The following is a 23,388-nucleotide window of genomic DNA, read 5'->3' as shown; positions in this document are numbered from 1 at the left end:
AGACAATTACACTGAGGACATTTAAACCTGATGAGCCAATAATATGCCTGGGCAAATTTTGTTCCCTTAAACATACACCTCAATGGCAGTTCTTATATTTTCATATTTACATATTAACATAGGTATAAAAGAACGCTTTAACAAAAATGCCCGGGCTTTTATATATACAATATACAATGTACAGTTATTATTCCAGTTAGAATTATTCCTCAGCAGCTGGAAACGTTATGCCAGTTGCCATTAAAGCTCGCTTACCTTCCTCCTGTCTCTTTCTTAAAATCTCGGACGTCCCTGGAGTTAATGGGGAGGGCCACATATTCCTAGTCACTGGTCCCTGAACGCTAGAGTCAGAGTCGCTATCAGAGTCTCCCTGGGGTTGCGGATTAGGAAGCCTGGGAGTCGGAGGGGCTGGTGGAATATAGGGAGGCTGTGGGGCTGGGATCTCTAATTCTTGTTTTCTCTTGCGCCTCCCATCCCCTCCTTTTTCTTTTAGAGGGTATAAATTGGCTCGAGTTTCCGAGCTGATTCACAAATGTGCATATTCACTTTCTTCCAAACTAAAAGGTTCCTTTGAGTTTACATAAATATTTAGGGCCTGGCAAACCCAATCTTCAAAGGACCCAAATACGGGCCAGTAAAGGTGGTCTCCTCGAATCTGTTTACCACCCCAAACTTCAACACAATAATGTATCATTTTTACTTTATTCCTTCCCCGCCTAAAAGGGGAATCCTCCCAATTTTTAATCATTAATCCCGGGGTAACCTAACATCAGACGTTACCCCACCCATGGGACCAGAAGGCTTACTCTTCTTCTGTCCCATCTTCTGGAGCGCCTTCACACACACACGCACAAATCGCTTCCCCCTTTTTGTGGCCCAGTCCCTCGCGGGACGTGGGAACCGCACTACCGAGGGGTACACACTTGCTTCGTCCTGCTGGACATCTCACAGCGACATGCTCCAGGATACCCAACCCCAACCGAACGGATCACCGGCCTATACTTCCTCACTCCTGAGTCTTCGTTCGGTCTTCGTGCACAAAGATTACTAGGGGTTGCCGGCTTTATTTGCTTGCTGCCGAATGTAGGGTTCGTCGGTGAAGGATTTGAATGAAAGTAGTCCTAGCGAAGGCCGCTGAAAACAGCGGGGCGCCCCCTCCGAAGGTCTTTCAATCAGATTGCCTTCATCCGAGTCAAGGCACCAAATTTGTTATAAGTTGTCCCCTTAATTAATTTTCAGAGAGCATTGCATTAATAAGAGAAAGGAATTTATTGAGTAAGCAACAGCAAGCAAAACAGCGCTGGGCGGCCGGGGAGTCTCGGCTCCGCCAACGGCGCGCACCTCACCCCCGCCAGGGTCCCTTTTTATATCTTGGTAATTCCGGGATTACACAGCACATCCTGGTATATTTTGCGACTGCGCGCACTGTTGCTAGGGGGTCGTCTCTGTCCCTCTGGTGGTCGTGAAGATGAAGGCCGTAGTCTTCCTCGGCGTTGTGGTTCAACTTCTTTTTTTATTTGGTCATGTTGGCCCAGCATGAGACAGGAAGGCAGGATGTTGATACATTAGTTTAGCAACTTATCAGGAGATGGTTACATGAGCTTTGCAGCAGGGTCTTTGAACAAAAGAGGCAACTGAGATGCAGAAGGAGAGAAGGGGAGGGGATTCTCTTTTTTGTTACATTAAGCAAAAGAATTTTCATGGTGTCTAGCCAAGTATTATACAGCTCCTTACTTCAGCAGGGAGCTTTTGGAACTCCCGCTCCTCAAACGGAACTCCTTGTTTTTATAATACAAAAGACAATGAGCAAACATTTATTGTGTATTACAAGTGGTATAAAAGGGCCCTGTTTTTTACCCAGAAGGAAGCTCCCAGAAGGGCTGGGGATGGAAGGGACCTCTGGAGGTCATCTGCTCCAACCCCCTGCTGAAGCAGGGCCACCTAGAGCTGTCCGGCCGCTGGACACCGCTGACAAGAGCCTGGCTCCGTCTTCTTTGCATCCTCCCTTTGGGGATGTCTAGACACTGCTACGATCCTGCCGAGCCTTCTCTCCTCCAGGATGAATGCACGGTGACGCACAATGCAATTGCTCACTGCCCACTGAGTGATGATGCCCAGACAGACCCCACGCGGCGGTAGCCACACTCTGGCCAACCCGCTCAGTCCCAGTCTTCAGCACGACCCCATAGGGTATGGGACATGGCTCTGGCCAGTTTGGGCCAGCTGTCCTGGCTGCGTCCCCTCCCAGCTCCTGGTGCACCCGCAGCCTCCTGGCTGGCAGGGCGGTGTGGGCAGCTGGAACGGCCTTGGCTCTGTGTAAGCAGTGCTCTGCAACAACTAAAAGAGCGGTGTGTTGTCAGCATCACTCTCTTCTGAAATCCAGAACCCAGCTCCATACCAGCTACTGGGAAGACAACAAACTCTGTCCCAGCTGAAACCAGGACAGCCTCATGCACCTCCCAGTGTTCTTCTACCACCTCCTCAAAAGCATCCCGGAGTGCACGTTTTACAGAATCCCGCTTCTGACAACAACGAAGTTCATGCCGTGACCTTCCAAAGGGTTGAGCCCTTCAGGGATGCCCCCCTGCCTGCGGGTGTGGAGAGACGGCAAGTGGGAGTTGGTAGGGTGCTGCAATACACGGAGGCTTTCTTTGCTGTAAAGTTCTCGTTATTACACGTGGCCACAAACCACCCCTGGGCAATATTCTGTGATTCAAGGCAAGCATGGAGAGAGGTGTCGGGCTAATTAAGAAAAGCCATCTTGGAAGAGACCAAACCCAGGAGTGGGCCCGGGGGTGGGCCCCAAGGAATTAAGAACAAAGTGTCACTGCAAAGACGTGAGGCTCCCATCAGAGAGTTCAGAGTCATCCGGGCATCCGCAGCACAGGTTCACTGGATTAAGGATGTCATGTAGGCAAGAACCATTTGTGCAGCACAAGAAGTTCTGAGGGGGAGAGGCGCTCCATTTAGGGTCGAGAAGGAGTCCTTTTTCTATTAAGAGAGACAGAAGAGAGCAGAGGACACCACCTCCTTAGAGCAGCCAAAAGCTGCTGCTAATTTCTGTGTTTCACCTGAGACGAGTGATAGACACCGATGCTTCCTAGTCTCTGGGAATGGCGCCTTTCTCAGAGCTGTTCCTCCTTCTCAGACAGCCCATTGCTCCTGTAGTTCCCTGCTTTTGCCCTTGGTGGTGGCACAAGGAGACAGTCTCTGGTCCTCAGGTACTCTTAGACTGCACTTGCAGGAGGCCAGCACCACCTTCCAGGGATGCTGCAGGTTGCCAGGCCCGCTTCCGCAGCTGGCAGGCATTCTCTGCTGCCGGGCTTTTAGGAGACTTGGGCTGTCAGCCTTTTTTTCCAGGCAGGCCAGGTCACCTTCTGTCTGCTCCCGCCCCCGACACCTTCCCACTCCCATGTTGACTTCCCATCCCCCAAATGACTTCTCACCCCTAAGTCTCACTCACGGACCCGCCACCCACAGCCATTCCCCATCAGGAGCAGACACCCCCAAACCAATTCATGGCGGGGACAGCAGGGGAGGGCTGTGTCCAGCCCCCTTCATCCCCCCTCCCCACTGACCGATGCAGGAAGAAGTGCAGGCAGAGGCTTTGCAGGGTGGAAGAGTGGTAATTTATTCTTCCTGGGGGAATCGTGGCTGCCACCCCCAGCCCATCCCCAGGCGAGGCCCGGCCGCCTGCTCAGGCGGGGGGCCCGTCCTGCCGGCCCGCGTGGTCCCCGCTTCCCGGCTCCTCCTGCCGCACCCTGTGCAGCCAGGATGTGTCCCCGACTTCGGCGTCCTGCGGGGAGCTTGGCAGTCTGCGCCCGACCTGCCCCGCGTGCCAGGAGAAGCTTCTCTCCAGTCTGCGCCCCGTGGAGGGGCTGCGCGCCCTGCGCCGGGGCGAGACGCTGCGGGAGCGGTAGTTGGAGGGGCTCCTCCCCCGCTGCCCCCTCTGCTGCTGCTGCTGCTGCCGCCGCCCCAGCCGCTCATTCCGCTGGAACCTTCCCCGGGGTCTTCGGGCCAGGCGCACCACTGCAACAATGGGCCCGCGGCACATCGGGCAGGTGTCTCTGCCCTCCGCCCAGAGGTGGATGCACTCCAGGCAAAAGGAGTGCCTGCAGGGGTCCACGCGAGCTGCGCTGGACAGCGGGCCCAGGCAGATGGGGCACTCCTCGGGCTGCTCCTGCCGCCAGCTCATGGTTCCTGCAGCTGCCGCGATGTGGAACCGGTCGTCCTGTGGGGGAGGCTGCCCTGCTGCCGGGCGCTCAGCAGCAGCCCAGGGTCTTCAGCACCTCGATGTCTCTCGGGTCGCCGGCAGGAACTTGACACCTCACGTGCCACCAGCGTTGCCACCAGGAGGACTACTGCAGAGAGAAGCAGGAAGAAAATATTGAATCAGCAAGCAGACATTCGCTTTCTAGGTTCTACCACGTTGTCTAGAGTGCTGTAGCTGTCAGCAGTCTGTGCATGGATTGCAAACACAGACTAGGCTTAGGCCAGATGAGGTACATGGATGTCTGTAGGTGTGAGAGCATTACCGAAGGCCCTTGATGGCTCGCGTGCAACAACAATGGCTTCGCGTATGCTTCTAGCAAGAGCTCCGCCCGTCTCTCTCCTTCCAGCCGTGGAGACTCGAGCTCTCGCCTACCACCAGCCGGACTGGCCGCAGGCGCCCCGCGCAGGGCATTTATAGGCAGCCCCCTTCTGTGAGGCCAGAGGTGACATCAGCAGGGTCTGGGGTGTCCCTGAGGGCAGCACTGACAGAGGTCACCTGAACGTTGTGAGACTTGAGATGGCTGCTCCACGCTGACAGGAGCCAAGCGGAGAGCGGTATCAGGCTAATTAAGAAAAGCCACCTTGGAAGAGACCAAATCCAGGACTGGGCCAAGGAGAGGGCACTGAGGTATCAAGAATAAAGTGTCACTTGAAATACCTGAGACTCCCATCAAGTCAGTGCTGCCATCAGGGGTACCCCGAAACCTTTGTGATGTCCCCTCTGGCCTCACAGAAGGGGGCTGCCTATAAATGCCCTGCGCGGGGCGCCTGCGGCCAGTCCGGCTGGTGGTAGGCGAGAGCTCGAGTCTCCACGGCTGGAAGGAGAGAGAGAGGCGGAGCTATTGCTATAGGCATACGCGAAGCCATTGTTGTTGCACGCGAGCCATCAAGGGCCTTCGGTAATGCTCTCACACCTACAGACATCCATGTACCTCATCTGGCCTAAGCCTAGTCTGTGTTTGCAATCCATGCACAGACTGCTGACAGCTACAGCACTCTAGACAACGTGGTAGAACCTAGAAAGCGAACGTCTGCTTGCTGATACAACATTTTCTTCCTGCTTCTCTCTGCAGTAGTCCTCCTGGTGGCAACGCTGGTGGCACGTGAGGTGTCAAGTTCCTGCCGGCGACCCGAGAGACATCGAGGTGCTGAAGACCCTGGGCTGCTGCTGAGCGCCCAGCACCAGGGCAGCCTCCCCCACAGGACGACCGGTTCCACATCGCGGCAGCTGCAGGAACCATGAGCTGGCGGCAGGAGCAGCCCGAGGAGTGCCCCATCTGCCTGGGCCCGCTTGCCAGCGCAGCTCGAGTGGACCCCTGCAGGCACTCCTTTTGCCTGGAGTGCATCCACCTCTGGGCAGAGGGAAGGGACACCTGCCCGATGTGCCGCGGGCCCATTGTTGCAGTGGTGCGCCTGGCCCGAAGACCCCGCGGAAGGTTCCAGCGGAATGAGCGGCTGGGGCGGCGGCAGCAGCAGCAGCAGCAGAGGGGGCAGCGGGGGAGGAGCCCCTCCAACTACCGCTCCCGCAGCGTCTCGCCCCGGCGCAGGGCGCGCAGCCCCTCCACGGGGCGCAGACTGGAGAGAAGCTTCTCCTGGCACGCGGGGCAGCTCGGGCGCAGACTGCCAAGCTCCCCGCAGGACGCCGAAGTCGGGGACACATCCTGGCTGCACAGGGTGCGGCAGGAGGAGCCGGGAAGCGGGGACCACGCGGGCCGGCAGGACGGGCCCCCCGCCTGAGCAGGCGGCCGGTCCTCACCTGGGGACGGGCTGGGGGTGGCAGCCACGATTCCCCCAGGAAGAATAAATTACCACTCTTCCACCCTGCACAGCCTCTGCCTGCACTTCTTCCCGCATCGGTCAGTGGGGAGGGGGGATGAAGGGGGCTGGACACAGCCCTCCCCTGCTGTCCCCGCCATGAATTGGTTTGGGGGTGTCTGCTCCTGATGGGGAATGGCTGTGGGTGGCGGGTCCGTGAGTGAGACTTAGGGGTGAGAAGTCATTTGGGGGATGGGAAGTCAACATGGGAGTGGGAAGGTGTTGGGGACAGGAGCAGCCCAAAAGTTTAAATTGCTCGGTTGTTGTATCGGCCTCACGTGGTAAGAGGATTCAGCTCTACGCACAAAAACCAGGCTGAAGAAGGAACATGGTGCCCAAAGTAGAACTTAATTAAGTTAGCTGAGTTTTTCAACGACTGAAAGTGCTGAAGCAGTTAAACAATGATTGAGCATGCGCAAAACAGAAAGAAGTACAAGGTGAAGAAGACGATGAGCCTTCATCAGAAAGCCCCGAAGTGCAACCACCAGAGGTTACCTGACCTGCAACAGCAGGAGGGACAATATGATAATTAGTTCTGAGAAACCATTAGCATAAATCCTGCCTTTTCTTGTGAACTGCATAAATATGGATATCCCCGTACCATAAATAAGTACTCCTTGTCTTGCTTAGCTGTACGTGTTGGTTGGAATTATCCCCCACATACCCAGCATTGTTCATAAAGAATACCTACTTGCTAATTCTCCCAAAGGAGTCTTGGAAGGTGACACCGCTTTTTGCGTTCCACCATTGATGAGGACGCATCAAGAAACTGAGGAACAACTTTCCACCTGGGAAGGTGGAAATTGGCCAGGGACAGTGGGAATATGCATGAGAAACCTAGGATTGTTTAGAGAAAACCAGGAGCACCGCAACCTCTTGGCTGTCTCAGGTGGAAGATAGAATTGAGCAGTACCTCACTTGTTACGTGATGGCATCCTACGCCATCTTCTGTGTCAGTGGTATAAAAGGGCCCTGTTTTTTACCCAGAAGGAAGCTCCCAGAAGGGCTGGGGATGGAAGGGACCTCTGGAGGTCATCTGCTCCAACCCCCTGCTGAAGCAGGGCCACCTAGAGCTGTCCGGCCGCTGGGCACCGCTGACAAGAGCCTGGCTCCGTCTTCTTTGCATCCTCCCTTTGGGGATGTCTAGACACTGCTACGATCCCGCCGAGCTTTCTCTCCTCCAGGATGAATGCACGGTGACGCACAATGCAATTGCTCACTGCCCACTGAGTGATGATGCCCAGACAGACCCCACGCGGCAGTAGCCACCCTCTGGCCAACCTGCTCAGTCCCAGTCTTCAGCACGACCCCATAGGGTATGGGACATGGCTCTGGCCAGTTTGGGCCAGCTGTCCTGGCTGCGTCCCCTCCCAGCTCCTGGTGCACCCACAGCCTCCTGGCTGGCAGGGCGGTGTGGGCAGATGAAACCTCCTTGGCTCTGTGTAAGCAGTGCTCTGTGACAACTAAAAGATCGGTATGTTGTCAGCATCACTCTCTTCTGAAATCCAGAACCCAGCTCCATACTAGCCACTGGGAATAATATTATCCCAGCTATAACTAGGACTGATGGTTACCGATTTCCTTTTGTGCCAAATCTATTTCTTATGAGTTCTTGCATGTTTCTGGTCCCATGTTAAGATCACTTGGTACTTTTCCTGCTACAATATGATGGCAACTTACTTCATTTAGCGAGAAAGCACTGCATGCATAGTCTGTGTTATTTATGGTTGGATTGTTGTTTTTTGTTTTTTTTTTTTTCATTTCCTTCTTACTTAATTTCGTTGAGTAGATTAATGAGATCCAGTTACCATTAAAGAAAAACAACAACAAAACAATAAAACTCTCCAAACACATTTTATTTTGTGAGAGCCAAGGCTGCATAACATCTTGTGGGCCATCAGTTATTACCTATGTGAGGGCAGTTAAGAGGAATTTAAAAACTTCAGGGCGTGTGATAACATTGCCTGCATTCTCAGTGAAAAAATGTGCTAGCAGTTTCTTTCTTTGGATAAATATGCTGCTTTTATTACAGGAGATTATTTTCTGTTTAAAGAGTATGGTCAGTAAACTGATGATTTGTCTGCCTTCAATAAAGAAAGCAGCCAAGCCGTAAAATCTACATATCTGTTATATCCAAATGCCTCATTTTTAACTATTGTCTTGACAGAATCTTCACCAAAGTACCATGATCCATTACCGTGATCCATATTTACATGACAAATGAGACATAAACAAGTAAAGTTTGTGGTTTTGAGTCAAATAAGCTGCTGTATGTACTTGCTGACTACAGACGGGTCAGTGTTTTCCACTTCTCACTGCAATGTCGTCCCTCCTCACCTATTGTACTAGCTTTGACACTCATGATGTTGTGTTGAACGTGCTCAGTGTGCTAACTCAGAAGAAAGCCATTCTGCCAGCTGAGTGAGTTGAATTGGCTGAACAGAAAAGTAGTGAGCATGGGGGGCAGATTGACTGTGCAATGGAAAAGTGCCGTATCAGCTCAGCCTGCCTCATCCAGTCTGTTTGTCAGGGTCTTGTCAAAAAGTCAGTGGCAGAGCACAGCCTGTGCCGATGTTCTTCTGCTACTTTTTGTACTGTTAAATGTTTCTGTTTTCTTGTAAATGGCTGTGTATTGTTCCTTGCATTTAGAGCAGTTCAGTTTGTAGTTACATGTAGATATTTTGTACCAGAAGAACGTTTTGCCTTTAAAGTTCCCTTAGTACTGAAAAGAGTGATTGTCTAGTTACAAGAGTTAAAAAACAATATTATAACAACAAACAGAGACAAGTAAGCACATCATCATTCAGACTGATTAGAATAACATCCAAACAAGAAAATTATTTATATATCCAACTTTTTTTTTTTGATGATGCAAAGGAAGTTAGTTGATTCCTTGTACTGGCAGATTAAATTCTGACCACTGAAGTAATTACTGTCTGCAGTTTTATCCACTGTCCCTGTCCTGAACATTTGTGAAGCAGGGATGACTGAAGCGTATGTGGAGCTGTGATCGAGTGACATCTTTTAGTCATCCATGCAGCAGAACCAGCCACCCTTATAAAAACGGGCACGCCATAAGCTTTCAGCTTACATGGTCCAAGAGTGAATGACCAAATTTCAGATCATCATAAAGTTCTGAAGAGGTTATTTGAAAATGAGCTCCAGTTGACTATTACTCCCTGTATTCTCAAAGTTAGGAAAACAGCAAAGGTGGAGCTGCTTAAATGAAACATAGAGAACCCTTTGTTAGCAAAAATCAACGCAGTGGCAGAAGCGTTGTGAAAATACCATAGAATTTTTATCTTATTTAAGTGGTACCATTTTGAATGGGAATTTAATGTAAGCAGTAGTACTGAAGGCGTGGTTTCTCCTAGTGGAAGCTGTGGTTCTGTAAGAGGATTTCCTTGTTAACCTGTACTGGTATTATGCTGGCAAGCCTTTCCTGCTTTAACTGGAGATCTGCACTCTTAGAAATACCAGAAAGAATGCATGTTGTACAGAGAGGAGTCACTGGGTACATCTGAAAGCTGCATCCAAATATGTGCAGTCTACTTGTATACACAGCCATTGAAACTGAAACAGAATACACTTGGGATTTTTAAAATTAACTATTTGAGTATTCTTACAGTTCATCGTGTTTGACTCTGAGTGATATAATAGTGTTTAGAGGTTAACTAATGCTTTTGATTTGTCAGAATTTTATAGGCGCCTGATCAGATTTTTAAGTGAATATTCTTTTTTTTTTTTCCAGTAATATTCAACACATGAGGAAGCAGTTTGATGCACTAGGTCTGTCTTTTACATGGGAAAGGGTAAGATTTTCTTTTTTAAAGGATGCTGTCTTGTTTTATTGTCTGATGGAATGTTGAAAAACATAGAATTTTCCCATTTTATACCTGACATCATAGACGTCTTTCAAAGTCACCAGTTTAGGTTGTTAAACTGTAAAATTACACTTTTAAAAAGTGGTAAATAGAGCTTCTCTGAAGCTTCTTACTGAACTTCTTTCACTTCTGACTTACTGATAATCTCAAAATTTGTGAGAATCTTTTTATTTTCTTTAAAGTAATTTCAGTTTTGCACTTGGATTTTTCTCTGTTTTTTTCAGTGCTTTCAAAGTAGCAATTTTCTATGTTAGAATTTAGGTGATAGTCTAAACAGATATAAACAGTATAAGCATACTTTTCTGTTAAGGTATATATATCTATTGAGGAGGGCTTTTTTTCAGTGTATGTATTTTTATAATATAGTCAAGGATTTAAAACTACAGATGTTGGTTTAGTTATGTTACTCTAAATTTGAAGGACAAGTCTGCCTTTTCATAGTTGTTCTTCTGACCACTTTGGAAATGAGAAATTTGGTTTGACATACTAATGCTTGAGAATCAGATGTTCACCTTAAAAACCTTACCAACACAGTCAGACATAACCTAATCTCATCTTCAAGATAAAAATGAAAGAAATTAATTTCTGAAACAGTTGTGGAGTTATTGCATTAACTGGTAAATCAACCTCAGTCACTAACTTCATATTCTTGGTAATAATCGTTACTTATCACTTTAATATGATTCTGAATAGACTGATGGAGATGCTAATCTTGGATTTTTATAGCAGTATTGTAGGTCTGAAAAGGAAAAGAGGATTAATTTTCAGTCTAAGGTCTGCCATCTGTTTTTGTTAATCTTGAAGGTGAAATTGTATATTTGTGTGCCTTGCATCTAAAAAATATACTTTGTCATTTCTTATATGTGGCAAGATTTTCAGTAACATCCTTCTTTAGATTTTAGTTTTCTTGATAGCTGAAAAGTTGCTATGAAAATAAAAAGTTTACTGTGGAAGATTCACTGCACACATTCTTGACAACTATTTTCTTATATTTAAAATATTTGTATTTCACAGGTTTTCTGTATGTGTAGTACAGCAGTAGCACAAAACAGGGAAATTGTATGTGCAGTCAGTACTATGGAACACACAAGAATTGAATGTTCTAGAGTGCCTCCTAAGAAAACTGAGAAAATTTATCTGTGAATATGGACTTTTGGTTAACCTGTATATTCTGAAGAAGAGAGACGGAGAACTGGCAGTACTGAAAAGCATGACAGAAGGTATAAATATGCAGGGAAAAGAAATTGGTCATCCTTGTGCCTGTTCTTTAAGGCTTACCTTCACTTTTCTAGTAAACTGTATTTTAGTTAAAGAATTTTCAGAAGTCTCTGAATATATTTAGAAAGGGCTTTGATAATGTACGACTAAGTTCATTTGAACAGTTGTGTAATTAAAATAATTTAGAAAGCTCCAGAGGCACACAGTCTATGCTTTTGAAAGGTGAGTTTTTAAAACAGATGAAATGAGTTCCTTGAAACACAATGAGTTTTGGAGTTTTCACTCCTTAACTTATTAGTTAAGTTCTATTTTACCTAGAAAGCCTACCTTATTAACTGCAGTAGTGAAGAGTAAACAGACCCAAACAGTAACCATTAAAAATAGAGATATGTTTAATCAATGCAAAAAATGTATGTTACCTGAAATATATCTGTAAAACATTATTACATTAAATACACAGATATTTGAGCTAGATGAAAGAAGCACCTTTGGAAAATGAACGGCTAAGTTACAGCAGTGCATCTGCCAGGCTGCTAAAGCCTGCTTCTCTGCAAGGCTAATTGGGCTGAGCAGAGCATCTTAACTGTCTCAGCTGTATTGCTTCTGGGCTAACTCAAGCATCTTTGCACAGCAGTGCCCTGTGCTGTGCAGATGCTTATCTTAAAAGCAAACTCTTTGAGGTAAGGATTTTTTTTATCATTATTCTACACTTGTATGGCGCTAGATCAGTGGCTTACAAAATACGGTGACATTGCAAACAAACCAACTAGTGTTAGTGACTCCTATGAAAAATGATAGGAAAACACCTTTTGTATGTGTTAGTCCAATTAACAGAGAGTTGTAGAAAACAGGAGTCTGTTTTTAATTTAATCACATTGGTGTTGTTTCAGCATGGTAGAGCATTGTACCTAGCAAATACGTGCTGGAGGGAACCCATTCTCCTACCTTTAGGTCTCTGTTGTAGTGTGGGGTGAATTGCCTTTGCAAGGTGCTAGCCTTTTATATTAACTGCCAAAGAATCCTCTATGTCCACCCTACATAACATGAGGAAAACCTAAGTAAGTTTTGCCTTTTTGTGACCGTTAAGAGAGGAAAAAAAAAGAGGGGGGGGAATAATGAAAAGTGCATTTTTTGAATACTTAGTGCATGGAGATGTGCTGAGGAAGCTGACTGCTTATAAAGTAGTGTTGCTGTTCATGAAGGTCCTGTTCAGGAATGTGAAGACTAGTTTTAATTTTATTGTTTGGTAAAATTATTATGAACAAGTCCCAGTGCACCTGGCTAATAGAAGTTTCTTTTTATGAATCCATTTTTCATTGTTCTCTGTCTTAAAAATACGTTTTCATTTTGATTTGTATGCCGTAGCAGTAGGTGAAATTACTTAACCAGTAAAGCACAACAAACACGGCATTATTAAAAGCTAATGAGATTATTTCAGAAAGCCAGGTTACAAAGACACTTGAAAATTATTCTGCTAAACAGAAAATGTAAGCAAACTGAAAATGTAATTAAATGCATAAAAAAGCTCTGTAAGTACTTTGTTTCGAGTAGGCTTGAATACTAATAATGATCTTTTTTTTTTTCCTGAAACATGCAGATATTTTCAGTGTGTCAAATAGTAAATGTTTGAAAACATTGTGATTCTGAGGAGATATTTGAAAAAAAAATGCTAAACAAGAGAGAGAGGATTTCTATGCTGAAACTGCAGATGTAGGGTTAAAAAGGTTCAGTCTGAGGATGGAAAAAAAGTCTTTGAGACACATTAAAAACACCTGTACAATAAAAAAATATATATATATTTGTTTTGTTTTTAAATTAGTAGTAATTTGGGATTCCCTGGTGGTCAGGTTTCTCCAGAATAGCATCCCAGGCAGCACAGCAGACTGCCTGTCACTTCTAAACTTCTTTTTTAGGAGAATTATTATGTATAGTTTTAGAAGATTCTCATTGTCAGCAAGAAGGGATGCATAACTTCCCCTTCCTTTTGCTCAGGAGTGCTATCAGACTGAATGCATCTTCCCACTAATTCACCAGTTTACCACTGTATTACCGAACTAACTTCCTTCTAAAAGGTAGCTCGTACCGCCAACAATTTTCAGTCTTTTCAATTCATGCACTCCAAATGACATTTTGGAATAAGATTAACGTTCCCCTTCTGCACTGAACATTAAGAAGATGAAATCTTTGGTAGATGCTATTTGTTCAGACATTTTTCTGCTTTGTTTTGAAGTTGTCATTCTTGTGCACTGCCTGGGCATGCATAAAATTGTATAACAGGTAGAGCATTATATATTAAATTTTCTTCTTATGCACCTGTCACTGATAATCCGTCACCCTACTGGTAATTGAATAAAAAAGGAAACCATTGATATAAGGCTACTTTTTGGCAGGAAAGATACTTGTGCTCTAAAATGTAAGCACAGCTTGAAGTTTGTAGCTAACAATGCATGAAACTAAAGCCCTTCAAAATACAAATATTCAAATGAATTTAGAAATCTAGTTCAGTCTAGCTCTAAACCTCCAAAAATCAAATAATTATGCTTCCATGTGAGGCGATATATGCCCTTTAATACCAAAATAGATGAATAATAGTTTAAAGTCTGTTTAATCTTCCAAGAAAGATCTTGAAAAAATCTGTTCAGACTTTTCCTTCTTACTGTCTTTTTTAATAAGTATGAAGTATAACATGGCTGCCTTCACTATAGCGTAAGACAGCTAGAAAGAAAATGATTAGTAATAAACTAGGAAATTACTTCTGTCTAGTTAGGTGTTACTCATGGCACCTGGTGGATTTTACAGCAAATAAAGACTTTTATACCACCTGTAAATATTACTTACATTAAAAAAAAATAATAGCAGTGGAAGTTGCTTGAAGATGCAACCCTTTTCTTTAGAAAACAAAACAAAGCAGTTTTAGCTCAGTTGTAAGAACTTAGCCCATTTAGAACAAATAATGAATTATAAAACAAGGCATTTGAAAAGTTTTACTAATGACCAAAATCTCCTCTCCAGGACTATTTTTGTTTATCCAGGGTTCTTTGCTGTTGGTTTTCCTATTTTTTTTGGCAGGCAAAGGTTTGTATCAGATTTTTCATGATTGCTCTTTTGGCCTTAACACAAACCAGTTGCTTGCCAAGTTTCAGTACTATCAAGTCTAAATTAAATTGTAAGACAGGTATTTAATCTGTAAATGAGAGTTTAATTGGGAGAAAAAAAAAAAAAAAGAAAAAAAAAAGGCTTTTGTATGTGCCTGGTACCAGCTTGTAACATATTTCCATATTTGTAAGAAGGGTTCTGTGTTTTAGTACATATTTTGAGGACATGCTAATATCCTGTTTATATATATATATTCACTGAACTGCTTTATGGTATGGGACTATATATGTGTGCTGCTATGGTAGTGCTCAGATCACAAATGAGAAGCAGAAAGTTAAGTTTTTAGAAGGCTGAAAGGATCCTGTCATGCTATTTTGCAAACCCTTTTTTATGAAACCCTTTTTATGTATTTCTGAATTAAGTCAGCTCTGTTAATGCATTGCAAATGTTTGTCATGCTCATGAAGCATAAATAGAAACTTTAGCAGTCACCTTAATTTAAACGTGATGGCAACCAACTGGAAGCTTTTTACCAGGCATAATTTGTTTAATCACAATCAGTAACTGGAAAAATATCTTTCACTGTACGTATTAATGTGATAACTACAGGGGGGGAGAAAAAAAAACACGTTTGTAGACTGTCAACAGGTTGCTAGCTTGTCGTCATCAGCAGTCACATAAATTCTTGCTCATTTTGCTTGGTAGTGATGTGATTGCTCTTCCTTAACCATCGTACATTCCATCAAACCTTCATGGTTGTAAAGTTAAATAAATGATGAGCAAAGATCTTTTTGTAGTTCAGTGACCAGACTGCAGATTTTCTTCGGTGATCTATTTCTGCTGCATCTCTTTCTAAAAAGCACATCGATTTACAACTTGTGAGAGTGTCTACATGAGGTTGTGTTCCCAGGACTTAGTACCACAGCCTGAGCGTGCCTGTTTAGATGGAGAAATGCCCTCTCTTTTTGTTTCGGTTAACATACATCTGCCAATCAGGACCAAAAGGGCAAATCTCACTCCATTTCCTTGTTTTTATTTGACTTCTCACTTTAGTTCTCTGTTTATCTGTTGCTCACGTTACCTTATGCTGTACTAAAAGGGATGGTCTCTGTGCTTTTGTGTCTCTGATATTACAGTGATGCAACTCCAGTGCCTGTAGTGGCATCACGCTGGCAGAACTGATGTCACTGTTGTGGAGGCAATATATATATGCATGTTTATGCATGTATATGTGTGTGTGTGTGTATATAGATATAAGAAAGCAGATTTCTTAGTGTATTTCTTTCTTTTTTTTTTTTTTTTTTCCTCAGCACAGAGAACAGGCTTTAATCAAGCAACTGCTTTTCATGGCTAAGCCTTCACATGCTGTGCTGCAAACTTGCCGTTAAATGTCTCTGGTCTTGAAAGCCTCTTGTACTCACTTTTGAGGCATAGCTATTCAAAGGTCACATTAATTGTTCAAAGCAACGTTTCAGCTCTGGAATATAAAGCTGTAGAAAAAGCGTAAAATTTTTACAGTAGGGTGCTTCAGGTGACATCAGCAACATCCTCTGCGGCTCAAGTGATGTGTGCTGCAGGAGCTGCAGTGGGAAGCTTAGATGACAGGAGAGCCAGGGTGAAAGACATTGCAAAATTTGGAGCTATTTAAGGTACTCGATAAATGTATTCAGTTTACGAGTAGTTATCAAAGGCTTACTGACAACCCTGTAACTCGGAAAGCAAGATGTATGCTTGATGGTTTAAGGTTCAGTGTGGGAGTCAGCTTCGACTTCAGTAAGCACAAGTGAGTCAGTTTGTAGAAATATTTCTTCGTTAAACAAGTACAAGTTAAAAAGGAAAGCTGTTGACAGGGAAGATGTGATTTGTTTATTGTTACATATTTATGAGGTAATTAGAACTTAAGTACTGAATTAAACAGTTGTTTTCACTTTGGCCAAACTTTCAAATATGTGGGCGAAAGCGTATGTGTATCCATTGCGCCTGTAAAACACGGCGCTTGTGTGGAGAAAATTGAGAGTCGGGAATCACATCGTACTTTAGTCATCTGTACATAGCCATGTTTATTTGAAATGCAGTTTGTTTGTTTGAGAACAAATATTTTAAAACATGAAACTTTATAAGCAACTGATAAGTTACGGTGTTTTTTTTTTTTAGTTTTTAGAGTTCACTAAAAACTTTTTAAATGTTGTCAAGTTTAAAAAAAATGCCATCTATGATATTTTCACATGCTGTTGCCTCAACTCCCATTCCTCTTTTTTCTTTGTCTTTTATTTTTATCTGTCTCTATTTCCCTCTTAACAATCTCCCACACTTGTGACTTCTTTCTTTACTTTCTGGCCCTTTCCTCCTAACTTCAGCCTGGAGCACTTTCCTACCTTGAGCTGGCTTGCCTTTTAAAACAGGCATTTATTTGGTCATTTATTTGCCCCCTCCTTGTGAGATACCCTTGCCATGCTTTCACCTTGAAGTTCAGAGGCACTGATATTACAGGGTTCTTTTATTCCCTATTAACAGAAAAACTTTGCTTTGCAACGTCCAACCAGCACAAAGCCCATGGTCTCTGTTTATGTGTACAGGTTAATATCACTCATTATGAAATTACCCCAAAACACCTGTTTTCTCTGTGGCATATATTACACATTTCTGAGTTAATTGCGTATGTTAAAATGCTGTAAGAAGATACTAAGAATAGCTTCAGGTATTTTTATTTTATTTCATTTCTACAGGAAATAACCACTTGTCTACCAGAGTACTACAAATGGACACAGTATCTCTTTCTTAAGCTTTTTGAAGCTGGGATAGTGTATCAAAAAGAGGTAGGTACAAGCTTTGATCTGTAATACCTTGCACTTCACTAGCTCAAGTCACTTATGGCATAGGTAGCCCATTTCTGGATAATCACTTTACATTCATTAAGTGCCTAGATATTGATGATGCTCTGCTTGGTTTTAAATTACTTCAAAATACAATTAATTCTGTATATAACTGAATTTTATATATAACTGATATGGATGGGTATTTCAGCATGGCAAACTAGAAATGTTTGTTGTTGGTGACTTACATTGAAGTGCCGGATCAGAACATAGCTACTGTTAGTTTATTTCATGGCTTTAGCATAGAATCTTCTAGGACTTAACTTCCCTCTTGTGAAGATGTAAAAGATAATGTGATCATGAAGAGTCTCTTCAGCAGCGAGATTATTTGAGTGTATTGTATTACTGTGATGCTGTCTCAGAACTGATAGAATTGGATAGGATAATTGGAGATTATGTGCCTAACTATCCAGTTCCTGCACCCTGTTTGTGATCTGTAAAATATTACAGAAATCTTAGATGCTGTAAGACTATCACAGCTCTTTTTCAGTTGGCAGTATATTAAGAAACTCTTGACTTTATAATATTTTGTAAAAAACATATGAGGCTATATGAAAAGGGAAGGGTTTGGTTAACTTCTTAAGCAGGAGGTGAAGCAAAGGTGTTAAATTAGCATTCCAAAAAAACTCTCTGCATACCCATGGCAACTCAGTTCCTAAGTACCTGAACAGCTGCACCTAAACAAAGCTGCAATTCAGTAAATGTTCCTAACTGAAAAGGGAAACAAAGATTTCCTAAATGTGCTTTGAAGTTTCAATTGTATTCTGTAGAAAACCAGAAAACCCCATAGGATGTAATTATGGATGTAACCTAATTATTCTCTGAACCCAGAGAAAAGAGGTTGATGGTGAAAGGTAGCATTTGGAAAGGCAGGGTGCTATTGAGCTACTTTTCCTGTTTCCATAGGCAAGATATATTCAGAGATCCTAAGTGACAGCCAGCAAAAAGACTGAATATTTCCTAACATGCTCTTTTTGGTTCTGTGTTTTTTTTTCTTTGTTTCTTTGTTTTGTGTTGTTGTTGTTCTGTAATTATTTTCCTTTTTTGTGATCAAATATTTAACTGCTAACTTTTCCATAACAAACTTATTTTTATCTGTAGCTTTTTTTCTTTGAATAATTTGAGGTGAGTCTGAAAAGCACAAGGCTTGCAGCTTCTTTAGTAGGTATAGAAAACAAATTCTGCATGCAGACTCCTCATTTTTGTGGAATCTTGTAGGTGTTTGGGTACCAGTGATAGGATGTGGTATCTCTTAAAAGTCAGCAATCAGTTTGAGAACTGAAATCAGCATCTGTAAACCTGTAGGGAATGTAATCTCTAGTGAATATAAACCAGTTGCTTTTTGACAGGAAACAGATGGCAGTGATATACCCCATAACCCTGGGTCTCTTCAAGCTGTCACATATACTTAAAGCATACGTTTATCCCGTGTCTTCCGCGCACCTGCAATGTACATTAAGTGGTACTTTTACACTGCTTGAAGTCTCCTCTATTACAATTTCATTTTGGGTACAAGGAGATAATTCATAGCCTTACTGTGGAGATAAAAATGATTCATATAGACCATTAGTGTAGTTAACGCTGTTCCGGGAGTATGTGTTTTTGATGAGAAATCACCCTGGTAGGGAGACACAGGTTCAGTATGTCTGGGAGTGGGACTTAGTGGGAGTTAACCATGTCTGTCTGGATGCTGCAGCTTCGGCAGACGGCGTGTCTTAATTCACCATTGGAAAATTCTCTCTGTTCTTCCTGCAATCGAGATCTGTCAATAGACTCTAGAGATTATTGATCTGGCCAGATGTGGGTGTCTCATTTCATTTGAGATGAATTGCTGTCTAGACTCTAATGATTATTTTGATTAGATATCTGCAGACTGTGGAAACCAAACCTGGAGCTAGATATTTATGCTACAAACGTCTGAGGTTAGATGAGATTCATCCTCCCTTAAAAGCATATGGCCATCATTGGTGTAGGGAGCAGATTTAAATAACTCCTGTAGGATATACACGTTTACACCGTGCTCTCTGTATAGGTGAAATTTAGTTGCTTTCTGAGGCTATAGTTGCAGAGGCTGTCATTTTCAAGAAGTTTCCTCTGTAAAGTACAAGTAGGATCTAAGGATTTAACTTAATATCCGGGTTCTGGATATTAGTTAGAAGGCTGCAAGAGACAGAAGGAACAAAATGCAACTCTAAAAATTCACAGACAAGACCTTTCATCGATGGATTCCTTGCATGTGTATTTGCTTTATGCTTTGCATCATCTATCTAGATAAATTTTCCTGCTATGAATCATGAGAATATGTTATGCTAAATAATTATTCTTGTATAAATCAGTTCAATTACTTTCCAAAATTTTCATCATAAATTTTCCCCAGTATCATAAAAACAGAAACAGTATTTTTTCTCAAATTTGATTCATAGCCAATTTAATACAAGCATATGTTAATACTGCCTCATGAAACTGACATTTTATTACTTCTTGATATTACATGATTTATAGTTCTTTAGATGTTACTTTAACTTTGTCATAGTGTGATTATTTTTTTCAAAACTTTATAAATGAAAAGATCATTACTTTAAAGCCAACTTTGTAATGTCTTGCATCATTACTGAAAAAGGTGTGTGTTCTGAAGTACAGAAATCAGGTCTGTAATAGTGGAATATACTGATCGCTTTTTATTTTCTAATGAGTGTTCAGAAGGCTGTTATAGAAACCAGTGTGGTGTTATTGGTAGGAAACAGATGGTAGGTAGCCAAACTGTATAAAATTCAAATGCCAATGATGTACCGAATTCACAAAAGCTTCATTTGAAAATAATTCTGTTTTTAATCAGGAAATGACTTCGATCCATTTCATCATAATAAATTTTGTGTAGGTGATCAGACTGTGCATGCACACACACAAATAACATACACTGATAACAAAAACAACAGTATTTCAAAGGAAGGAGATCCGTGCATCTGTCTTTTTTTCTGTCCTCACTACAAGGTTTGTAAAATGACTGTGATATTTACTGTTTCCAAGAATTCATAGCATACTTAAAATTAAGCAATATCAGTTGTTTGGAAATGGACATTTGAGAAGGTTATCAATGATAAATGAAAAGTGAGTAATATGAGGACAGCGATTATTCTTAAAATGAGATAGTAAGTTCTCCCAATACCCAAAGAATGTATTTCAAATTTTTCAATAACATTTAATGTATTTTAGTGCTGTGGAGCTGGAGCTGATGTTTGTTATTCAAGCTGATTTAACTTTGTTTTAGCTCAAATACTAAATAACACTCAAATAAATGCGATGCATTGCTCTTCTTCATTGCTTGTTTCTGTTCATTTTTTCAAGTTAGTGTCTATCTTGGATGCCACTTCTGGAATGACTGTTGCACTGCTTTTAGGAATCTTTTGTGGTCTTACATCCTTTCTGATAAATGGTCAACTAAATTTTTCAATACTGTGTGGGGGCAGGTTGTGCTTTTCTCCCTCCCCGCCATGTGTGTCTGGTATTTCAGTTAGCCCTCAAAAATACAGTGTTTGTAGAGTTAAATGCCAACATTTATTTTACTTTAAATTTTCTTTAATGTATTTGTATTGATAACTGGTAGGAAAGATGATTCCAAAAGTAATTCACGCAGTTGACAAGATATATGCAGAAAATGACAAGTCTTTCACTTTAATATAACACTTTTATGAGACTCTGTCTTCTCAGGTTGTACATCCTCAATCATCCATCCCCTTCAGTCTTACTCTCAACGCTTTTGGATTATTGCTGGACAACTTTTAAGCATCAGACTATGTAGTTTGCAGTATTGCAAATTGGAACACTTACCCATCAATCATGACAAATGCTGCCAACAGCTTTTTTTGTTGTTGTTGTTTTTTGAGTTCTGAGAAGAACATTCAAAACATCTTCAGTTGAGTCCATATTGTTGATTCAAATGGATATTATCCAAATGTAGAAGATGGGCCCAAGAAATGTTTCTGGATAATTCTTCTGGTATCTAAAATGTAAGATCCTGTTTTTGAAATAGCTGCTTAAAATACTTTTTTTTTTTTTTTCCCTGATTTTTTTTTAGGCCTTGGTCAATTGGGATCCAGTGGATCAAACTGTTCTAGCAAATGAGCAGGTGGATGACAATGGTTGTTCATGGCGTTCAGGAGCAAAAGTGGAACAGAAGTACCTCAAACAGTGGTTTATCAAAACTACTGCTTATGCAAAGGTATGAGGATACGTTTCAGAAATTGTGGTATCATATAAAGGAAGTGACTCTTCTAGAAATAGTCATCAAGTTGATTGTGGTCCTCTATATACACGTTTATGTAATATATAATTATATAATGATCTACGTGATCTATCCCTGTATGTATATAAAAAATGATTAAGTCTTGAAGTCTTTCTGTTTATTTCTTTAAAAAATTCTAAGTAATTAATATGGGATTAAGTTATGAAGAAATTGAAAAGTATAAATTAGAGGTAAATTAATGTATCTTGCATTCATACATTGTTATCCTATATTTAACATCAGGTGTTTATCTGCCTCATATTTAGAGTGTACAGCTGTGCAGTGTTTTGAACTAGAAACTAGCTAGTGTAGTTATTAACCCATTGGACCTATGCTCATGGAATGAGCAGTGGAGTGCAGCCTGTCACTTAGAGTTTATTTCAACATGTGTTAAAATAAGCTGGTCTGAACCAGTTGTTAATTATAATTAACAGCTCTTTGTTGAAGATTCGTCTGGACCTTCTGTTTTACTTTCCTTCCTATTCCACTCTATTTGATTATCTGTAATTTAAAAAATATTTTCAAGTTCTTTAAGCATCTTTTTTTGTTGTTCTTATGAATTCAAATTTTGATTGCGATCAGACAATATAGCTTCCACACCTAGGAATGCTTCTACAAAATTTTTGCTGGCTTTATGCTCTCTGAAATGAAAATGTCAGCATCCTGTTTGGGGTGGTTGAAGGCCTTATTCCATTCAAATACTCTATGTATTGGGACTTCAAGTACAGATTGAGAAAGTTATTCCCAAGAAAATGTTAAAAAGTCATCCTTGACCCTTATTCTGAGCCTCAGATTCAAGAGACCAAATTTCCACCATCATGCAGGTAGAAAGCATCTATATCTCACTTTGGGTCCATTCATAATGAAGAGACAAAACTTTGATTTTCTGCGTGATCCTTGGATTCTGTATGTGTAGGTGATAGTCAAGATGCACATTTTCTGATTGTACTGCTGTTCTTACTGGCAGTAAGGAGGAAACATTTGCTATAGCTGAAGGAAAAACTGAGCATGTCTGCACAATCACATTATGATCCCAAGATCCTGAGCTCTTTATTAGTGCTCTTGTCATCAGATTTCATGATTACTTTATCATGTTTCAGGGTCTGCCCCCAATTCACCATTTACCTCAGTTTGAGGCTTGGGGGGAACTCTAGAGTTTCTCTGCTTACTGGTACATCTTTTGTCTACTGTCCTTATAGATTGTAGAAAATAATGACTAGCATTTCTGGGTTGTATCCATTGTTTGCACCAAATTACTGTTTGCTTATTTCCCTGTGAGAGGGGTGAAGTGGATCAGCTTTAAAACAACTACTCTTAAAAAAAAAAAAAAAAAAAAAAAAAGGTAGAGGAGCTTTTCATTAACCTTGAAACTGAAACCTTTCAGTAACCTTGGAACACCCTTGGCTTACAGGATTATTACCTCTTGCTCAATATCCACCCTCCTCTAGGGAGAAGGATTTATCTTTTGTCTTTAGTCTCTGACCCAAGAAATGACATTACAGGAAAGCATAAGCTCTGGGGATGATCGGGTCTCCCAGATCTCATTCTCCAATAACCAGGCTTAACTGAAGCCAGGAAGGACCTTGTATGTCCACAACCCCTTACCTCCACCCAGAAAGATGTCACCTCAGGTAACTACTGTATGCCCTACCTAGAAAAAAGGTAGGGGGATATGATGTAAAAGCGTAGACATTGCTCCTTAACATCTCAGTGGCATCATGAGTGAGAGCTTCTTCTACTTTCTATTTGGGGACGAGTGTTTATATCAATCTCTGCCAAACCTTTAAGTGTTACTACAGGGGACAGTGGGTACTCTACAGATTTCTATAAAGCTTTCCCAAAAGTTTGTTCTGCGCTTGATTGATATTCTGTAGGTCTATGTTAGCTCATACAACCAAGTTGATGAATGATGCCATATTGCTCCCAGCTCAAGTGCTTTGGCAAGCATT

The 23,388-nt window shown here is 42.1% G+C and overlaps 1 protein-coding gene across 2 annotated transcripts in view; it reads left to right on the top strand.

Moving 5' to 3' along the window:
• The window catches only part of LARS2 (leucyl-tRNA synthetase 2, mitochondrial), a 104,003-nt gene that overhangs the window by 23,315 nt on the left and 57,300 nt on the right, over positions 1-23,388 (top strand). For both annotated transcript variants that reach the window (XM_068674616.1, XM_068674615.1), the window contains exons 5-7: positions 9,839-9,899; positions 17,011-17,100; positions 21,233-21,376. In XM_068674616.1, coding sequence (XP_068530717.1) covers positions 9,839-9,899; positions 17,011-17,100; positions 21,233-21,376 — 295 coding nt within the window. The remainder of the gene's footprint in view (positions 1-9,838; positions 9,900-17,010; positions 17,101-21,232; positions 21,377-23,388) is intronic.

The sequence above is a fragment of the Anas acuta genome, chromosome 2 (genome assembly GCF_963932015.1).
Source record: "Anas acuta chromosome 2, bAnaAcu1.1, whole genome shotgun sequence".
Taxonomy (NCBI): domain Eukaryota; kingdom Metazoa; phylum Chordata; class Aves; order Anseriformes; family Anatidae; genus Anas; species Anas acuta.
Note: the sequence above shows the minus strand (reverse complement) of the source record. Positions and strands in the feature narration are given on the sequence as shown.